At 43.0% G+C, this 22618-nt stretch overlaps 1 protein-coding gene across 5 annotated transcripts in view; it reads right to left on the reverse strand.

Annotated features, from left to right (window-relative positions):
- Positions 1 to 22618, reverse strand: part of scube3 (signal peptide, CUB domain, EGF-like 3) — a 58676-nt gene that overhangs the window by 35640 nt on the left and 418 nt on the right. For all 5 annotated transcript variants that reach the window (XM_037264703.1, XM_037264712.1, XM_037264727.1 and 2 more), the window contains exons 2-3: positions 9419 to 9541; positions 7158 to 7283 (exon numbers count right to left, since the gene is read on the reverse strand). In XM_037264703.1, the coding sequence (XP_037120598.1) occupies positions 7158 to 7283; positions 9419 to 9541 (249 nt within the window). The remainder of the gene's footprint in view (positions 1 to 7157; positions 7284 to 9418; positions 9542 to 22618) is intronic.

Genomic DNA, 22618 nt, shown 5'->3' on the forward strand with positions numbered 1-22618 from the left:
CGAATGCTCGAGGCAAACTGTGACAAGTGACCAAGTTCAAAACAGAAAATATAGCTGGTCTTTACTCATCTCATTTCAGTTTGGGAGAAATATCGATGTATATTTGTATACAGCATATAGGAATGTCAAAAGGGCTTGTCTTAATCTGTCGACGGGGGCATGACTTCACTAATAGGTATCCGAAATGGCAGCCTGCCTACTGCAGCATGCCTAACCCATAAAATTGCACATGCGGCACAAACCCCTGGCAAGTGAGAAACCCGATCCACCTGGGCTAGAGTACCTGCTGATGACGAGTGTCTGTCAGCCCCACGGCGGAGGAATGCATGCAGTTTGAAGGGAGGAAGCAGGAGTGGAGGAGGAGGGAGGGATGGTGGGTGGGGGGTCGGCGGGGTGGGGGTGGCTGACTTGACGGCCAGCGCGGTTGCAGGATGGTGACAAGCAACCAAGTTAATGCACCTCGAGTGCACACAGCGGCAAGGCCTTTTCAAAGGTATGGCCTGAGGCCTCGCTCTCCCGCAGGACCAGAACACAATTGAGACTTCCACTGATAATAAATCACACACTCCTCACCCCCAAATATGTCTCTCAATATCACAAATCTTTTTTTTCTCACTCTCTCTTGCTTGCTTTTCTTGGTCCGAAGAAGTGTGCGTGAGTGCACTGTGGCTTTGGAGGTAACACTCCATTTTCTCTCTCTCCCCCCGGAGAGCTGGGCTCTATCACTACTGGAACCTTATCCTTATCCACCGCTCGTTGCATCAATAATCTGCTGTGTATACAAGGCTGTTTTTTTAATAAACCGTCATGCGAAACTAAATTACTGTCTATTTGTCCAGTCTGAGAAGGCCTCTAGGTTAAGTTTCCTTTCTGGGGAATTCTCAGCCCGGCAGAGTTACAAATTAAAATGGACTCGGCCTTCTCTTTTCTTCCCTACAAAAATGCACAGACAGTCGCGAGTGCGGAACGGCACCTTACGAGAGAGACGGCGAGCTCTCAAGTAAGTCAGTGGGCAGGTTGCACTCAAATCTGCTGTCCGATTCATCCATTTGAGCAACTAAACCATTACCAACGAGCTAGGTTTTCCTTGAAGAAGCCACTTGACAGCAAAAGTTGTTTTAATGCGTGCACAAACCCCAAAGTCCCTTACACATGCACAGCATAGCTGTGAGATATGCAAACAGCTTCAGAAGGCCTGCGGGAATTCTCTTTCCATACTCTCAGTGCATCAATGAAGGTTTCATTTCCTGATTCCTTCATCCCTCCAAATGAGGCGTCGCATGTCAGTAGATTTCTGCCGTTTAAAATAGCTCCCATAATTGCCTATGTTGTGTGCTGGGCAAGGCTGGCGTCCAAAGCAAATATTTCCAAGCGGAAAGGGTTTCTGGCACGGCTCGAAGAAGTGCACATGTTATTTGGTCTTTAAGCATTTTTTAAAAATTCTCTTGAGGACAGACATCTTAATCAAGTTTAAAGAGAATTGAGACACGTCCAGGGAACGAAAGGGAAAAGGAAGGTTCAAACAGAGCCAGATTAAGAGATTGGTTGTGTTTGCGGAGGCCATGTCCGCCGCTTTCTCAGATAGCCTTGACTGTATATATAACATTTGGCCTTGCGCGGAGATTTAGAGCCATGTAAACATGGCGGTTGCCTTCCTGAAAATCCTCACTCTGTCGCTCGCTTTTATTTCGCCGAGATTGACCGATGTCGGTGACAGTTACGACTGACTAATTGTACAGTAGGAGTGAAGAAACAACTGCCGTCTGTCATCGGGGCTGTCGACTCGCTGCTTGGCTTGTGTGTGGCGCAGACAGGACGGTCTCTGTGGTCTAGACAGACCAGAGACAAGGAGGTGAGTGGACGGACACTGGCCTCTTTGGCTATTTCATTTACAGGAGGCAAACACCCTCTAATAAGGCAGCAAATCAGACCCATGTGCAGGAACGGGCAACAGGAAAGCCAGGGTGGGGTGGGGGCTTCAGTTGCCGCTTGGGTTTGTGAATAGGCGGTTTTAGTTGAACGTCAATGAGGAAAAGGTGGCAAGTACATGGTGAGCTCCTATTAAAACAACATTTGGTACTTTCAAAAGACTTTCAACTGGATTTCCGATTTTCCGATAGCTTTCCTCGCGAGTTCAGTGACACAGCACATTTCCCCCGGCCACTTGACTAAACACAGCAACAGGTTTGAACCCAGTCGGAGAGGACAGCCGAGTGCAAACATACATCTTGTCTTTCGAGCGTCAGCTGAGTGCTGGAGCAGATTCTTTACTTGTTTCTTTTCTTACAGATTGATGTGTTGTGAATAAAAATGCAAACGTTTAAAAAAAAAAAAAGGATCTTAAAGTGCAAATAATAATTAAATAAATTCATTGAAATAACATAATGAACTTGAGAACACTTCTGTTTATTTATTGTGATCAGCGGGGTTACAATAGTTTCAGATTCTACATTATAGTTAGTTTTTATTTTGTTTTAATTTAAACATGAAAATCCCATGCCTAGGTCTTTCTTTACAGGTGCGGTCAGAAATCACGCAGACAGACTACATGGAATGAGCTTCAAAATAGCATTTCGCTGTGACTCCCATACAATCTGGAAGTATTTAAGAAACACAAGCCTAGAATAGGTTTCTTGGTGGACAACCTTATGCCAAGGAGACAAGAGGCCCTCATACTGACGTCTGATGGTTACCAGGCTGTTTGACGTTTACATGGCTAAACCCTGTCTCAGGCTTGAGTTTCCTCTCAAGCTTCTCTGCCAATAGGCTCAGCTGGAATTGTTCATTTCACGGTGGATAGGAATGAACAACACCAAGAATAGAGAAAGCTGTTTGTTGATATAATCCTCAGGAGTCGGCTAACGCACCAATTTCAAATCTGTACCTTACTTAACACATCGCTACGCTTCCTTTCCTACGAGCTGTGGAGACTCTTGCCCCAACCGGAATCCACCCTGGATTCAACCCTCCAACCTCAGAACAGTGAGGCGGATGTGTAAACCACTCAACTACTGTGCCGCCAAGGTCAAGCTCATTGCACAAACAGTCAGCAACAGCGCGTGATTGATTCACAACATAATTAAAGGAATTGCATTTAGAAGAGCAACTGGAATACTCTTTGGTGACTCATTGGATAACGCGATCAATGCATCCATCTGAAACTTCCCCTTGGGTAATAATCTCTGAGGATTACAAGATTTGGGACTGAAGTTACCACTAATCGGGTGACAGAAAGGATTCACTTCGTTCTTTACATCTAGCGGCATTTGCAAAATTGCAACACAATACAATTATGACTTTTACAATGATTGGCAAAAATCTAATCACTTAGCAGGGTTAATTCATGCAACCTTCTCAAAAGCGATACTCCAAAGCTGTTGATGCACCAAAGCTGCAATGACATTGCTTTTGTGTTATGGATCATGTTATGACTTTGGGGAGGTTAAAGTAAAAGGCCATTCATTTCCCTATAGATTGCAAAGGGAATTGAGCTCTACTGAATCAATACAAACCAAATCAGTGTAAGTCAACAAGAATCAAAAGGAGCACGGTCTATGGGTGGACCCTGAAGTCAGTTCTTTGAAAAGAGGGAGCAATGTGTCGTCTGACAAAGCAGAGAAGTAAGTAAACAATGTGGTGATCGTGATTTATCTTTTACGGCAGGCTTGTCAAACATGTTCCTGTTTTCAAACTAGAAATAGTATTATCGCAAATGTTCAGCCGACAAGTTACTGTAGAAAACCGCAGTGATAATGACATGTACTTGGGTTTCCAAAAGGACCTCGTCCAAGATGCATAGGTCATACTAAGTGGGGACGGCGGTGCTACAGTGGGGAACTAATAGACTTCCTGCATCTGGTTTTCATTGTAAAGGGGATGTGTGTTTTGGATTAAATTGACATTGATTCCTCTGTTTTTCCTAAGACTCTAAAAATCCTTTACAGCTTGGCCATGTGGTGATTAACTACCATCCGTCCCTCACCTCCACCAGCAAATGGGCATGATGGTTATAAAAGATGTAATCAGGCTCTAGAATGCCACGTTGCTTGTTATTTCTGAGGGAAGCTGGAGAGGCTACAAAAATCTCACTGCGGGCTAATTATACGTATACAGTGAGTGACATCTCACTCCGTGTCGACAGAAGCAGCGTGATATTGCATTGCTTCCACCTTGCTGACTTCTTGACATCTTTGTGAGGCTTAGGGCAGACAGCAGAGACCTCAGAAACCACAGCGTCTCTGTTGAGGCACACAAGGCAGCGTTCTGCTTCACGCTCCGCCGCCTTCTGCCACCGCCCAGTGCCATTATGCTGCCAACACATGCAATTACAAGGAGTCATGTGGCACGTGCCGCAACGCGCACACACAAAAAATGGAACGAAGGAGACGTCCCTGGGTTGACAGTATCACAAAGAAGCCTTAGAGGACGAAAGCTGCAAGTTATGCGCATGATTACCACTTCCATGTAACCTCCAAAAAACAAACAAAGAATCACCTTAACAATTTAGGATTCTGAACTCAACATGAACTTTTAAGGCTCAAGAGAACGTCTACTGCTCCGCAGCCTTGGGCACATCTGGTCTTTAAGGGCTCTGAGGGTCGATCTGACCCTGTCTGGGAACCAGCTGCTTAGGTGCGCCACTCCAGGGCCAAGAGGGACTAACCTTTACTTTGGGGCCAAAAAGAAGCTTAAACCTGAAAGACCAAGTTGGGGCCTTGAGGTGAATATACCTCTCCCTCTCTTTGTAGGTTTGTGTTGAGGGTTGCTGCCTTGGAATTTTGTAGAAGGAGTCCTTCTAAGAATCCTTTCATGTCTCAAGATAATAGAAGGACTTGGAAGCTACAGACGTATATACCGACAAGCCACAACATTATGGTTGTGCTACAATTGGTGGGTGAGCAGTCAAGGCTCTTCACCCGAGAAAGGTCCCAGCTAATGAAGACATTTTCAATGGGCGTCCAGTTGGTCATACATCCAATACAGGAGGTGGATGAAATCCTATCTTTATAAAGAAAATAATGGACAATTGTTATTGACAATGTTGACATACAACATTTAACACAATGCGGTTGTAGTTAACAGTGGTTTAGAACTGTTAGCACTTGGGTTCCAAATTATTGACATGAACTTGTCAAAAATCCACAACCACAATAATATCAACATACTGTTAAATTAAGAACTCCTTGAGAGTGTCACTCAAAACTGAAGCCTGTTCTCACTGCTGGCCCATTGTAGAACAAAAGTTAAACTCCGCAAGTAAGTAAAACTTTAAAAGTTGGGTTGATTTGATGGCGCCTGATTTACGGGCGCAAACTATATCAAAAAGACTGGTAAATAAAACAGTTTGATATAACCTGCATACAACCATTTTTGGGCAATTACACACCTGCATGCAAGTCAGGAGCTGAGCACATCAAATGATCCACTCGCAACTGGATGTACTTTCTAAATGGCTTGGAAAATAGCCCTGCACTGCAGATCTAAGTGAGATACGCCGAGAGGGGAACAAGCGAGGGAAAGCCTGACTGAGTAAAAGAAAGCCATGGCGGCCTCTCACAGTCACAATTGGTAACCTCCGTTGAAGAGGAGGGCAACAGACTTCTTTGTAGAGGTGCAGAGCATTCAACGAGCCGAGGAAGAACCCATTGAACTTCTTTCTGGCTCTGCCGCCAGTGAGCTTCATACACGATGCCAGATGTCTTTTACTTCACAGCACAAAACGAAACGACAAAATTCAGATATTTGCAGGATGTCGTTATACACGACTAATTTGCCACCATTCTCATTTATGATCAAACCAAGGAGGTGCGGGTGTTTTTCATTAAAAGGTACATTAATGCTGGCATCAATGCACTTTAACTAAATGATTTATGAGGTTTATGTCATTGTGCTACTTTGCGTGTCTGCAGATAAAAGCGGACTCTCCATGAATAAACGGGTAATGGTTTTACCTGAATGTGAGCTCTATCGTAGAGCTGGTTACATTTCCACACCAAGGTGACGAGAAAACTAAAAGCATGACGAAGGAGCTTTTGAGTGCACTTGCATTGGATAAAAGGATATAGGTCAGGTGGATAGCTCGAAAGCAGGGGTGGTGTCTACGTTTAGCTAAAGGAGACATTATTTGATAAGACTTTTAAAATACTATTTTCAGTGTGGCTAATGTGCTCAACGCACTGGTGAAATATTAAACCATGGGAGAGTACTTGACCCAGTGGCACACTCAGAGATCTGAACTCAGGGTCAGACCCTTCAAAAATTCACTCTCTTTTTGTCAGGCTAATTAAAAAGAGCAGAATTTCTTTCCTGAAACTAGACTAGATAATTGCAGGGTTTGTGAAATGAGGATATTTCCAATATGTCATGCAAGCATTGAAATAAGAGCCCTGGGGCATTTAATAGCATTTGTGATGTGACATGAAAAGCAGTGAATGTATGCATTAATGTGAGTAAAGAGCGTATCTCACTGAGCCACGAGCGTTAGTGCACGAAGCGAATGTTGGTATTTCATCAGGGTTCCTAAAAGGTTGCAAACAGTCGCCAACGGTTGCAAACAGTTTTTATTGTCGCAAAGAATTTTTTTATTTGCCACAAAAAAAAAAAGTTGAAGTCTATTAAAACTGTTGGCAAATGTTTGGCGAACATCCTTGCAACTGTTTGTGACCTGATCATTTTTTTCTTTTTTTTTTTAATAAAAAAATCAACTTTCAGGCCATGCGCAAATCCTCGCTAACCTTTGCTGCTCAGTCAGACACCCGCTTAAATGTCTCTACATATTAACAGTGAGCACAAAGTGGCTGATTTGCATGCTTCTCAATACTCCGATTTGAAGCACCGCAGATAGCGTCAGCATTGATCCAAACGAGGACTAAACGTGGCATCAAAACCAGTGGCATCCATTAAAACAAATCAGCTTTGATGTACTGATTGATTTTTGCCACAGTAAATTTAGACTTGAAGATTTTGATTTGAGACTTCCTTGTGACTTGTATGTAACCTACTCATACCTCTAATCTATATATGACAAGGTTTTCTTGCATAACTTCGAAAGACAATTCACTTGCAGAAAAAACTGGGAGGAAGGAATTCAAAGATATACACACAATCACAAACCCTCACTCATACGCTCACACGCACACACTCACTCACACACTCACCTAGACAATTGTGCCCATCATGTGCCAAGCGGAAGCCATCATAGCATGTGCACCTGTAATTTCCCGGAATGTTGATGCACTCATGGACACAGCCACCATTGTATTCGGTCGCACACTCGTCGACATCTGCAAAAAAAAACAACAACAACAAATGAATTGGCATTAAAGCAGGTACTTAATGGTGCAAACTTGTCATGTTCCAGTTAATAAGTGGACCATTGTGGAAGCAGGAGTAGCTGCTAAATATATACAATTACCGCAACACTACCAAACAATCATTTCAAAGTGGTTAGTGCTTTGTTTATTTATTTACAATTCATATTGTACATTATTATTCATGATGTCAATGATACAAAGGAAAAAATGGCGCATACTAAAAAACCATTAACAGCCGAAAGTAAGTTCACAAGTGCAAAAAGCAAACAAACGTGTCACACAAAAACGGAGTGCAGGCTGACGTTTACAGAAAGATCACAGATTGGTTTGACAGCGAGAGTGAGGCTGTCCGTAATGGTTATGATGATGGCCGCGGGGCCCCACTGAGAAGCCCAGGACACGATGGATTGCGAACACTGTGCATATCCACTCAGCACTTGCTGGCCCATTTAGGCCCTATGATCCTGGTCGTTCAGCTTCACTTTGAGGCTGCCGCTCTCAAGGCTTAATTAGACTTGACAGCGGAGGGACGGGACCGAGACAAAGGAACACACTTTGCTCCCCACGTCTCTTCTTCCCACACATCAGCGCCATTTGCCAAGCTCAGCACAAATTCACCCATCACTTGCCCATTTGTCTTTTACCCAGGAACACGCAAAAACATTTGGCTGACTAAATTACAACAGTAAGATGTGGCTCACAATTATATAGAGTAAGTACACTCCCCTCCAAATGTGTTTGGAAGGTTTGTATTTTTATATTTATTTGCTGACCCCTGGTGATATTCTTGGCCATGCCACGCCCAAGGAAAAGAAATCCTAGCTCCGCCATCATGTATATATTTTGCAAACAAACTTAGAACCCCCTCAGATGACGCATACGCATATTGATGGATTAACTTTTGAAAAAAAAAAATGCATCAAATGCATTTTACCCTCGATGCACAACGTACAAGTAGTGAACATAATGAAATCAATAATGATAATTTTGATTATAATTTTCAGTGGCGCATTTGCTAATGAGATGACTAATGTCCTAAATAACCGTGAAAGACACTTCATCACTTTCACCCCCGTGCCCTTCAAGTGTGTATGCACCTTATGCATAAATCTGCCGCTATCGGAGTGTCTGCAGTTGTCACTCAATGCTCAGATTGCATGAGTACACTTTGACCATGCGCCCGGAAAAGCCATCGAACCACTTGCATTTGATGGTTAAGCCAAGGCTTCAAAGTTTGTGTATTGATCAAGCATGGCACGAAACAACATTTCCTGGCATGGGAGAAAAAAAATTAGACGACCTTGTTTTCTTTCATTTAAGTGTATCGTGACTAGCACCTTAAATACAATTCAATAAGACAAGAAATCGTAAAAGTAATGGGTATCTTCTCGACACCGGGAAGTCAAGTAACAAATATTTATTATGTATCTAATAACATAACAATAATATAACTTGGAAAAAGGAACTGAACCCAACTACCTTATCATTGTACTTGCTTTGCAAAAACAATATTTTCAAACGGTCCGCTAACCCTAATCCCCTGATTGATGCACTCTGAACATTGCACAAGCAAAGCTTCACAAATCAATCTTGAAGGGCCAACAGGCAAAAAGCCATGGACGTCACCCAACCAGTAATAAAAAAGAAAACATTGTGATTATGGCTTTGTAATAACACAAATAAGATTGGTGGAATATACTGATCCAGAGTGTTTGAGTTTGGGAGGGAGCAAAGTCTTCAGAACCCCTGCTGGAAATAACCCTGACTGCTTGGCTGTGCCTCGGCCGCAGTCTTAATTCTCTCCAACATGTGTATAGGAAATTTACTGCTTCATTTTGTCTGGTCATAAAGTAATACTTGGCAACTGGCTTTTCTCATCCCCTGGTCGCTTCTCTTCGGTCTCACGGCTAACGCCGAGTGCAGCAGAAGCTCTTATCAATTCAAGTGGAAATGTTTTCAAAGTGATAAAGCAAAATCAACATTAAGTGGACGTCTTTGAGAGTAACTTTTCTCCATGGTCCCAAAAGGACCCACGGAATGTTGCGCCTCCTAACCGTGTGTGTGTGTGTGTGTGTGGGTGTGAAAATTCATTCAGAATCTTTTACCTTCACAATGTTTGCCATCTCCTTTATAGCCCGACTTGCAGATGCACTTGTAGGATTTCAGTGTATTCTGGCAGATGGCGTCGATGCTGCAGTTGTCGAGTGCTTCTGCACACTCGTCCACATCTAGGAAGAAAGAAAGAGGTTGTGAAGTCGATCCGACCACAGAAAAGAAAATCCATGTAAACCTCAATTGACTTTGACTTGTAAAACGCAAAGCGAAGCGAAGACGGGCTCAATCTGCATATATTGATGGAACTGACGCGCTTTTCTTTCAAAAGGTTGTATAGCACAGAAAGAGGAGAGAACACTTTTGTTATTTGTGATATTTTTCTTTTAACACTTTTCTGCCAATCACATTCAAACCCATTGAAAATGTAGCAACTGACTTTTTCTGGGACTATAACAAAACATGTTTTAATTCAGCATAAACAGAAACAAAAAACAACAAACGTCATTGAGACCATTTGATGTCAACTGCTGCTAATGTGAAATGCTAATGCTAGTGCAAATGCTGTCAATGGGATGTGGTACTAAAAATTCATGAGTTTACATACCATTCACAGTTCAATAGGATATCAATTAGCAAGTACGTGTGTGAGCATTTAGCATGCATGGTCATGCCCATTCACTTTAGGTGTTTTGTTTAGATTTCTGAAGACTGGACCAAAGACCATAAAACGCCAAAACCCACAATCAAAAAATAATATATTCACTAAAAAACAAACAGAAGTTGGCCTTTAACGATCTGATAAATCAATTAGCCGCCTAAACCAGTAACGGTGGTCTTATATGTTTTTATTTTTTTAACACGTGTGGATTTACACGTAAACACCGTCTGACCCAAATTAAATATAAAACAAACCTTTGACATTTCTCAGTGAGTTCAATTGAAGTATTCCGTTTTAAATGTTAATTACTCTCGTCGGAATAATTCGGGTGAGAATGTGAAAAGATAAGCAAAGAAATGGATTCAAACAAACGCACGGTCTGGTCAGCCTTTACGGAAACCCTAATCCAGCCAAATCCTAGCTAACTAGCCCAGGTGTTGAGGATTACCCCTCGGCACAGAGGGGAAGGGCAGTTTAATGAGGTTTACATAGCTTCCAATATCCACTCTTATCACAAGTCCTCTGCAGGAGTCAGCTGATCCCACTGGGAAATGACCTGCAACATAAACCCTCACGCTTAGCACGTTGCCTATTCCTGGAGGACACGAGGGCCGCTATGGAGATGAGCGCTGTAACAATGCTTGCATGATTGTAATCCTAAACTGGAGCAGCTCCATGACCCATTTGGTTTGCAACTGCAATGGGAAGAACATCTAAGTTTGTGCCATGAAAGTTTCATAAACTCGGTTTTATTTCAGCAAGAACATTGAGCTCCAAGGTTAGAATTTAAAGGCAGAACAATGTCTTCAAACGCCCTGTTACAGCTGACTGCAGACCAGAAGATTTATTTTATTCGGGATTAATCACCTTCATTATTCCGCAGATTAAATGATTGACTGTAACGATGTACGGTGTTCAAGTAAGCGAAGCATTCGTGTCATCAGTACTTTATTGTCTAAAAACATTTTGGAGTACTGTGCGAAAATGGAATTCGGTATGCAGTCGGGGTGGTCGTGGCTCCATTCCTGCCAAGTTTCCTTCTGGCCATTTAGAATTGCAGAAGCTCCCCCAGTTGCAGTATTGATTTATAGTATGTGTGAAGATTTCAACATCTCCGGTGTTGTAGCCTTGGTCTACGCCGGGGATGGCGAGTGACTAAGTCATCTCGTATGAAAATGTCACTTTAGCTAAATCACTGGACAATGGTAAATGAGCTTTCACTTTTCCACCTGTTTCACACTGACTCCTCATCTTCATCATCTTCTAACACTGTCAAGCATTTTGGAGGTCAAAAACATCTCCACTTTTTTAATCAAATTAATGGCTGTCCATATTTCTCAGCAGGCATCACTGCCGGCGTTCAGGTATCCTGCTTATAATGTTCCCATTGGATCAATACATTTAATTTCCCAAGTTTTCTGTTAAGCAGCCCTTTGACTTGTATTTAAACATTTAAAGAAGAGATTACATTTGATTTAATGTGGTTGTGACAATCCTCCAACAATCTATGCCATGTAACAGACTACTGAAATATTTTGGGCGTTATGTAGAAGAAAAAAAAAAAACGACTTCATTCAGTGAAACCACCTAAAACCGGTGGAAAATGGAACTATGTAGAAATTATAGGGGGGAAAAAAATCCCCTTCTAATCAATGACAAATGGGAAATTTGTCGTACCGCTGCATATTTCTTCAAATCTGTCACCAAAGGAAATGCCAACCACCAGCCAAAACATTAATTTTTTTTTTTTTTTTTGCAGTGACACGAAACTTACCAAAATGAGCAGGCTGGGAAGCCAAGCAAATACACGACTTCCCCGTTGCCTTTGGTGTTAGCTACACAAACGGAAATAAACACAGTAATGCCAGTCGCACGGACTTGGATCATGGTCTGACACGTTATTGTTTGCAAGTATGTACCCATGAATAAAAACATTCCAATGGACAACAAAAGTTGCATATGCTCCAAATTGCTTTGGCAAGGAAATAAACATGTCAGACTCAATACATCCTTCGGTGCAGTCTGAAACCCAAATGCCGCTTGCTCAGTAATGCCGCTCTGGTAATTGACTCATGCCCAAGATTAAAAGATTGGGTTTTCCCAGTGAGTTTCTTTCATTCTTTTGTGTTGAGGAATCGTACTTGTTGGGAACAAGTTAGGCCAGCGGAGGATGAAGCCAATGCGTTGGGACAAGGGCGAATAAACAAAGTCAAAACACACACAAAATACCAAAGAAGAAAGGGCTGTAGGGGGAAAACCCAATGACATTTAGTTGAAATAGTCTCCACCAGAGAACATATTTTCCATGAGGACACCAAAGCTCTCCTTGTTTTAGCACATTTCAAACTAATTAGTTTTAGTTTGAAGGAACGAGCTGTGACAAACAAATTTAACAGAATTATCGGTGATCTGCACTTAAATGTTATATGAAAATAAAAAGGTTCTGAACAATTTAAAAAAATCTTACGAATCCAAGACAATGTTAAAATAAAAAATGTGACTTGTTTTGTAAGCCTAGATAAATTGTCGATGAAGCGGGACGCCTTATAAAATGTTGCCTGGGGCACTACATTGGCTCGGGCCAATCCTGCTCGCGACACTGAATATTCCCGACTCAACAAAGTGGAACTCACAAAAGAATGTTTGGATAATCGTCAAAGTTTTTTCATTGGGGTTTATGAACTATATAACTGCTTGTTCTCCTGGATCTGATCCAAGTGTATCTTCTGAAACATTTTGAATTCCAGAACATTTTTGAATGAACCCGCCCAATCCTGGTTATGACCACATTCAACTCCTGCTATAAGCTGCTCGCTACGGAGGTGAGACCTTGTCAGATTTGCTTTTCCTCTCTGATTTATTAGAAGGCCTGGGATAAGAAGCAAAGTAGAGGGGGGTGTTAGATGAAATAGGACGCGGATGGGAGAGCGCGAGTGTGTGGGAGAATTGTAGGGACTCGTAGGTGTGCAGTTCAAACATAGGGCAATGTTTACTTTGAGCGCTCAGACCATTGCTGCTTGCTTTGCAGCCAAATCTGCCAACACCCACCACACAACCTACCCCTAACCCTTCCTCCCCAAAGCCTTCACCTTTCCTTCTGGTGCATAAGATAGACTTGAAATACGGGACAGATGCACACACATTTGAGCTCCCATGAGCTTCTTGTAGCTAGGGAGTAAGGGTGGAGGTCAACTGCAAACAAGGTGTTCTCGGGTTTGCTTTGCTGCACATAATTACGCAAGAACTGTGATACACCTGCACAGTGCATCAGGGTCAAGGCCAGATACGCATGCTAGCTGACTTTGGGTGAGAAGTGGGGTACAACCTGGACCATTCACCGGAAACAGTCATCCTTTCGGAAAATTTACAGTGAAACGGGCTGAGCAAAGCCCACACGGAAAGGTCAAAGATGAAACAGATTTGAACCCCAAACTTTTTTCTGAGTGGCTTCAGCACTAATCACGTATCAACAATATTGCTCGCCAAATACCCAACAAGATAAATCAGATGCACAGGAAGCAGGCACAAAGTAAGGAAGAGGACTTGAATCAGGCCAAGCTGTGTATTTTTTTGGGGGGAAAAAAAAGGGGGTTGATTTTTAAGCTGCGAAGACAAACGGAGCTGCGAAATGGTTTGATTAAATGCAGACATCGACACGGACACAAAATTTAGCATCCGCTCCACCCCACTCCGGTCTCGATTGCCTTGAGCTAATGAAGGGCCACACTGTTGGTTGTCCGGCCAGCCTTGTGAATAAAAATATCAACTGCTTCCATTCGGAATATTTACACTCATCCTTCACACACTCTAAATGTTTAGGAATCACCACCGCTGACTGATCCTTTTGCGTTCAAGAAAACGGTGATCAAACACCTCCCAGCCCTCCCTGCTTATGTCCACCAACCATGAAGAAAAAATAAAGAAGAACATGCCAGTTCACTTTTAGAGTTGCATAGTTGGGTTCATAGTTGATCTTTGTGCTCTGACCTGGCACATTTCCAACCGGTTATCCGGTTGCTCTCACGAGCGGTGTTCACGCCAGGTCAGCATGTTTAGCCGTCTCATGACCGGGCTGGTGATGTCAAGCCTGAACAGAAGCATTTCACCACTTTCAGACACACTGGCGTTAGAACGTGTTGATGGCGTTTCAGAGAGATTTATTTCGCCGGGGGGGGGGGGGGGTCAGTGTGGACAACCCGCAGTGTGGCGCCTGTGGTAATTGCCTGCAGGTCCGTTTGCAACCAAACACTGGTAACTCTGAAAGACTGTACGCTGTTTGATGTTTTGTGACCTTCTGGCGCTGCTCCAGATACAACTGCTGCCAATCGTTCAATAGACTCACTTTTGATTCAATAAAAGGCCAGGCTGACAATTTGGTTCTGCTCCACAATGCAGTAAATAGATAGCTAGTACATAAGAGACACGTTCAAAAGTCAAACTAATAAATGCACTTGCCTTTCTTGATGTGTCTTGACTGGTCCACCAATCTTAGACAACTAAAGGAGGTTATCCGTGGTTGCCATGGCAATGACAGACACTATTCTCCTTAGATATTATACTAAGATTAGCCTCTAGGCAAAGTTGTCTGATATTTGCTGATACGAAACTAGTGAGTAATGTCAAATGAAGACATACAATGTGTCATAAAAAAAAAAAAAGCTAAGGCTGGAACAATTCACTCAAACTATTTTTACTATCAAAAGATATTTTTATTTTTAGATCTGTAACTTTTTCCTCATTATTGAAAAGTTTATCAATGAATCAATTCTTTTTACATCAATGCATATTTTAGAGGTTTAATATGGTGACGATTCCATTTTATTTATTTTTTGGAAGGTCTTCAGTGACGTCTTACTGTTTGATTTCATAATAGGGGTTTTTGAATTTCTGAAGAAAGTTCCAAGGACTCCGGAAGATGTTGGAAAATGCAAAGGAACTGTTCATTAAAACCCTTTGAAGGTTACATTACAATGAATGAACTCGCTGCATCTCTGCAATTTTAAACCTCTACCGAGAATCTGGTCCTTGTGCCTATTTTATTCCTTGTGCCTTTCATTTTGGCATGCGGTCCTAACAGACCTCAGACCAGCTCCATATGGAAAACATTTATTTTAACAATTAAGCTAATATTAAGAAAAATAAAAATGGCACAACACAAAAACATTTTTTAGAAGATGTATGAACTGAATTATTGAATACAAGCAGTTTGCAGCTGGAGTGGTGCAAAATTCATTTGTAACATGCAAAGGAGTGTTCACCCTCCATGGCACGTGTGCTCCTTAACAAATCCTTGGCCCATGCAGTTTATTTTATATGGCTGCAGTGCAGAGTGGTAGTTAGTCCAGCTATACACCTTATATTTATACAACAGGAGTTAACTGACATGACACTCTCCCTGCCTGCACACAGTCATTACATTCACTGGCGGTCACTTTAGCCAGCTACGGTACCAACTAGAAAGATGGCAACATAGCAATTACAGCAAAAGTGTGATATTTTTAGTTTGTTCCTGTCCAAGCCAGTTATACGTAAAGTGAATGCGTCTCTGTGTGAGTTGTGAAGCGGACTTTTGAAATGAAAGGTTCGGCGGCCTGGAAATGACTGAATGGGCCCCTCGTTTAGAACTTGCGAGACGGAACAATTAACAAACATCTGTTTACAGCGCCGTATTAAGTGCTTAATGGTGTTTGTCAAAGAGCGGCAGTCACTTTCAATAAGGGAACATTGGAGAACTGGAGAAATATTGCTTTTAATCCTTTTACTTGTAAGAAAAAAATAAGATGAACTAACTGAACTGTTGGAATTAATATTAGAAAACTGTCAGTGTTATTAAATTATGTCACATCAAATGTGTGAAAGCTCGTTTATTTTTTGTTAGCTTTGCTAATGAGAGATATTATCTAAGTTTCTTAATAGTTGCTCAACAACTAAATGATTAATCATTTCATTGCTGTTTTATTACACCATATGAATTGAATCATTCATTAATGAAAGTTGAAGCAAAATGTTCCCGGTCACAGTGAATATTGAATGAAAATGATGAATGAAAAGGGCGTTGGTGCTCAATCAGCCATTTGCCACATCCCATCTTCTCCCAATATGTCATATATTGCTGGTGTTGGACGGAATCCTCTTATCTCCAAAATCATTACTTGTCAAGAGGCCCCGAAAAATAGCATTAGCATTGGATGATGAAAAAAACAAGCCATGTTTAACACTTTTGATTGATCAATATTTTTTTTTAAATAACACCTACACGTCAGGACTGACCAAAAGTATAGATTTTTGAAAAAAATATTAAATCCCCCCAAATGTGACTTATGGTGTTTGACTTTTATGTTTGTGTCAACTGTCACATTTATGTTTGATTTTGATATTTGAACTGTGCTGGCAGTGAATGAGTTTAAATTGTAAAATGTATTGGTGTGTAATCTCAGAAGCATATCTTGCCTATATTGTGGCCAGTCAAAAAAAAATGAGCAGCAAGATGGACAAAGAACAAGACACTGCAAGATGTACAGAAGAGCTCAATATACAGAAGGTGGCTCAGCTTTTTTCCCATGCCTATGTCCATTGAGGACCTCAAATTCATTTCTAATGACCCCTCTCACTCCTCCCACCCCGCCGTGCCTTGAATGCACTGGTGAGAACCCACCAAATAAATAACTTTGCTCTTTCTTTTTCATGTGGACTCCTTGATGTATTGGCTTGGATTTTCCATTACTCAGCAGAATAAAAGCATTTCCTTTCACTTCCAACAGTAAAGTTGGCGCTCGCCGTCAGGAATGTAAACACACGCAGTCTGTAAACAAGGCTCTCTGTGACCCCAACCCCCTCAAACATCACTGACCACTACAAGACTGGCCTAATGACGTCCCTCTTTGACACCCCCCCCCCAGCCGTCCCCGATTCATCGTGCAAAGAGCGACACGGCTATGTTATTCAGCCCGCACGTGACAGGAGTATGAAGAGGGCCTACGAAGATGACAGTCCCACTCATATTACTGAGAGATCCTCAACATGTCCCATCAGTTAGTAACAGAAAAAACAAATGTGGGCTTTGCGGTGGAGGGAGGCGGGAGGATTTGGGGGGGGGGGTTGAGGATTAATGATCTGCTGCAGCTGGCTGAAGAGCGGCAGAGTGATTCCTCAGTAAGCGCTGGTGGGGTCGGAGGGGAGATGGGGTGTTTTGGAGGTGAGTTTCAGACTTGAGGAGACAGAGAGCCTTCAGCCACCACCTCCATCCTCCCCCGACGGCGATGCTGTCAGCACGCCGTCGCGTCTGCGTGCAGGACAAAGGCCACTGACGGGGTGAGAAGATGGAAGCAAGGGGAGTGACTTCTGTCATTTCAACCGCAATGCCGCACTGCAGAGACGCATCCCAGGCCTCATTTGGAACATCTTGTTCAGATTAAAGCTCCACAAACAAACAAGCTCGTTTGAATGCTTTCTGCGCTCCCTCCCTCACTGACGCCAGTCACTGTCGTCCTCGCACGGGCTGGCTCCCTCTTCATTTTCGGATGCAGAACAAAAAGTTCACTCCCACAGACCTCAATAGACAGGATCCTCCATACTTTGTGGATTTGGTGTCATTTGATCATCCTGTTAGGTCACTGTGGTCTACTAACTGCCTTTTACTTAGTGTCCCTGACACAAAAGCTAAACATGATAGAGCCTTGCAGTCTATTGTCCCCAAATTTTGGAACGCACGTCCTTTTGAGCTAACAAGCTGTCTCTTTCGTGGACTTTTAGGTGTAAATTTTCAATCAGAATTGCCCTGGGAAGTACCAAGCATACTTGTCTCTATATGAATAAAAACATCTGTATGCAAATTACAAACAGTAATGCACATTTTTGGTACAGTAAAATCACAATATTGCTTGTCCAGGCAAGAACTCATTGTTTACATCTACCGGTGGCGACATGCTAGCAAGGGTTAGCAAGTTAGCACTTCTGTTGTAACACTGGAATGGATAAACACACGAATACTGTTTCGAGTTCTTCACCAAAACCCAACAACATTGCCCCTGAGCAATGTGAAACAATTTTGATTTACAACAACTATCAAAAGCTGAAACAGCGGACAAACTAATCAGGATGCAAACTCTTAAATCACATTTTAGTGGTTTGGTAAATTCCCCTAAGAAGCAAGAACAGGACGCCTTGTCTTCTATTTTGAAATTATTGACTTGCATAAGTAAACACTCTTCTGCTAGTCTTTATATTGTATGTTGTTTTTTTTCAGTTCATTTATATTGGTGTTGTTACTCGAATTAACTAACCAAGTTCAAGCTGAAACTAACGGAGTGAAGCCAACAACTGCACTGGCTCAACACCAACAAAACTATGTTATGACGTTCTGTCTGGGAATAATCAATGTCTATTCGTTTTAATGAGCAGTAAAGTTTGTACCGAATCAATGTTCCCTCTAACTTGTTCATGCGTGACATTCACACAAACTCCCTGAACATTCCTTGGACCACGGTAAGCAACATCAGACTTGCACACAACGGTCAAACCAGTATCGCAACAGTTCAAAACCTGAGATAATAATAAATTACACGATGTAGGTATGTTGCAAAAAAAAATCAAGATTTTAGAAAGTTCAGATTTTAAAAAGTAGGATAAAGTGGTTTTAATTGCGTAACTCACAATGCAAGAACTCATGTGAATTGCATGACACATCCGACACTTCATAATGTGTCATGTGCTTCAATTGTGCAAGGATATTCTCACTCAAGCATCGGGGCACTTTTCCCCTGGTTTGTTGGTGAAATGGCGGGCAGACAGCACTAATGCTGGACAATGCCGCCTCGCCAATTGACGTGCTGTCAAACACATTGCAATTATCTGCCAACTATTTTTGCTCCAGGTTGTTTGTTTTTTTAAATATCCAGGACAATACAGACAAAACGAGTTGGCGAATGACACTTGTCACCATGGCAATAAAAACAGTAGCCATAATTAAGACGGACCAAATTTTTTTATTTATTTTTGTACAAGGTGAATACAAAATTGCAAAATGCTAATGCAGCTGTCCCAGCTCTTACATTTAAATAAGCAGCTGATAAGAAGAAAAATAATTGTTACCCCGAGTGATTAATTTAATCAAATATGCAATTTCCATTACAGTATAAAACGTCAGGACTGCATCTTAACACGAGCTTGCAAAGAGGAAAATGTCACGCTTAACCATTCCACCATTAAGAGAAAAGTGAATGACAGACAATAAATGCTTGGTGTCACCTGCAAACATGGAGCTCAATGCTCACACTGCACCATTCAAAAAAAAGCCACGGTGTCAAAAAAGAAAACCCTTCTCCATAAAGGAGGCTCATTTGCGAGAGTGGGAGCACTTGCATCTGCGAGGTGCAATCATTTATAGCCAACCTACAATCACTCATCGCCGCCAAACACCCTCACACCCACTGATCAAAGTTTCACCGTGAATCATCCAGCATCGCTCTTGGACAGAATTGCAATCGAATGTGTTCACCACTCAAGTAATGGCAAGATAATCATCTCGGCGCTCCGTCGGCTGCTGTGTAACAACACGTACGGTGCTCTTGGCGCGCCGCTTGGCAAGCAGATGCTTTGTGGCCGCGTTTGCCGAGTGCCTAAAGCCACGCCGAATCGATCCCCTCGACCCCATTCGTCATGGCCGAACGAATGAGAGCTGCCTGCAGAGGCAGACACAGACTAAGGTGAGCTTCTTGTGACCAGACAACACTTTGTTTTGAATGAAGGCTAGGAAAGGTTAGGACGCTCAACGGGTTGAATTTGGCAATTAGAGAGTGGGGTGGGTGAGCATGGCCGGGAAATAATTGTGTAGCTGACAATTCCAAGAAGCCAGAAAGAATCCAAATGAGAAGAACTTTCCAGCAGGTATCAAGATAGTTTTCACAAAAGGAAACTTGTTTTTTTTCCAAGAAGAACAACTTTTAGGAAACAGCTAATGGTGGCCCTATAAGGCCAAGTTGTGGAGGCCATAATTTAAAACAATACTTAACAAAATTTGACCCTGAAAAGGATTCAAGGCTTGTCCTCAGGGCAAAATGAAAACAAATCCCATTCATAAATCAATTCTAATCTAATATTTGCGAACCAACTGAGATTTGGCAACTCAACTTGACAGGCAGACTTTTGCATTGTCTTGTTTTCAAGGCACATGCTGCCTTTGAGGGAGAAAGTCAAACAACTCAGCCAACACCTCCGCAGGAGCGTCGCTGGCTACTGCACAAAATACACAGATGATGAAAGGACAAGACCAAAATCTTTTTTTCCTTACGTGAACCCCGCTGCCCACTTTTTTTTTTGTTTCTTTTTATTTTCTGTTTCATAGACCATAAGGGTGTCTGTTAGGTGGGTGGACGTGGCTTCTTTGAGAAAAGATGCATTATGTCTTCTTCATTCTCTCAATTAATTGCTCTGCCTTTTAGATGTAACACTAGCTCAAGAAAGGATGCCAACATACGTATGGTACGAATCAAATTGTGAACTTTGGTACCTTTCACCATTTTTTAATTTTTTTTTTTTTTACAACATAATGAAAACATGAACTTCTGCTACTTTCTCCATTTACTTTCCCAAACTTTCCAATTTCCAAATGCAATAAATATTGGTATATTTTAGTGTCAAAAGCGCTTAGTCCCAACCCTTTTTGATATGCAAAACTCTGAATGGCTTGGTTTGTGGTGTGTGCATTTGTGTGTGCGTGTGTTCGTATAGCGCTGGGCTTCCCTATGGCCGAGTAGGAAAAGCGGCGCTACTTCATTAAATGCAAAGGAAAGGAAGCGAAGACAAAGCAAACAAAGCAAGAGTTGGGTGAAGAAGGAAAGTGAATGTCGGGGGTGGGTGGGCTCGGGTGGGCTCCCCTCCCTCACGCTCTCTCTCTCGTCTCCTCTCCAGAGTGGAGGGAGGTCGGCAGCATCTCTAGGTAAGCAGCCCCGTCACTCGGGGTCTCATATTGCCAAGGCCGCCCGGTTCCCACAGTGCGAGCGGACCGAGACGTGGCCTTCCTCCCCACTCGGGCGGCCCTGTGTCTTTAGGCCCCCAGGCCCTGGAGCAGAGGTTACACCAACACAGCCAAGCACAGCAACATGTCAGGCCCACACCAACCGTTGCCTTGGTGCCGCCGCATTAGCGAAGCGCTCTTGACTGCCTGCCTGCCTGCCTGCCTGCGAGGAAAGTGATTTGCCGCGACGTCTGCGGCTCTCCTCCAGCCTTTGCCGCCATGCGGCCGCTCCTCTCGGCACACTTAATCTCTCCGCTTTCTGCGCCATTCTCCTCTTCTTTGTCATCCTCTCCATCACATCCTCAAGTTCTCCCGCCCTCATTCCACTGCACCTCTTCCCACCCCTCTGAGTAATGACTTATGTCTGAAGTGCCACGATTAGTCTGACAATGACAAAAGACAAAGATGATTGTCACACACACACATCTACCTTGAGTAAGTGTTGAGATGACAAATTGTGCATTTCTTCCAGCTTGTCGACTCGTCATTGGCACCGATGTCGAGCAAAGTGGGGTTTTTCAGTTCAGGCGCCGAGAGGCCGCACAATGCTCTCGGTAGGTAAGTGGCCCCGAGGGCTTTTCGGTGGCCGCTAACTGGTGACCCACAAACAGGTGCACGCCATTTCACATATATTCCTCTCTACGAGGCAGCGTGTCTGATGTTGTGGAGAATAAAGTGAGGAAAAAGTAGTTCTAATAGCAAAATGTAAATATTGGGTTTTCCCACAAGTGGAGGGGGGCAGACCACCCAGAGTGCAAAATAGTCACCCACCCCCCTTTTTTTTTTTTTGCCTTGTCGACAGCGCGAGAGATGTCTTTTTGTGTGTGTGTGTGTGTGTGTGTGTGTGTGTGTGTGTGTGTGTGTGTGTGTGTGTGTGTGTGAAACATCACCAACCCACAATCAACACTCGCACACAAACCATTATGTGTCTTTCTTTGCATGCAAATACTTTCTGGCAGGCCCGGCCTGGCATTTTGTATTGTGGGAACATGAAGTGACGAGGGGGCCGGGGATCGCTGTGGAATACTGTGCCTCGTTGTTCCGCGCAAGGTGTCGGGAATCGAGGGGATTGAGCTCCGGGCCGCTTGTGTGCTCTGGAGCATTTCTCACAGGACAAGGGAGCAAGAGGGCAGGCGGCAGGGGCAGCTCGGCACTGTAGCTGCACTGTCTGACACTCACAGGCTCCTGCGTGTGTGCGTTACAGCCAGATGTCAAATACTTGTCTGGACTGTGACAAATGCCGAAGTACCTGCAGGCCTATGAAACATAACTGCTCACACCGCTCAAGATCAAAGTCAAGCACTGGAATGACAGCAAACTTCATTTGAGTTGAAGCGACTGTCTGATGACTCAAAGTGACCGCAAAAGAGGGGAGTCGACTGCTTGAACTCCACGCGTGCTTCCTGCATTTCTGAATAAAATGCTTTGAAATGTGTCTGACAAACACACTTTGGATACTTTCAAGTGCTCAGTGGGAAGCGCGCTTAAATGCCCGTCATGAGCCATGCAGCAAACACATTTGTTTAAAAGGACACGCTGCAAAAACAACAACACTAACAAACAAAAAGCTGCACTTAG

This window comes from Syngnathus acus, chromosome 2, assembly GCF_901709675.1.
Source record: "Syngnathus acus chromosome 2, fSynAcu1.2, whole genome shotgun sequence".
In the NCBI taxonomy this organism is placed as follows: Eukaryota; Metazoa; Chordata; class Actinopteri; order Syngnathiformes; family Syngnathidae; genus Syngnathus; species Syngnathus acus.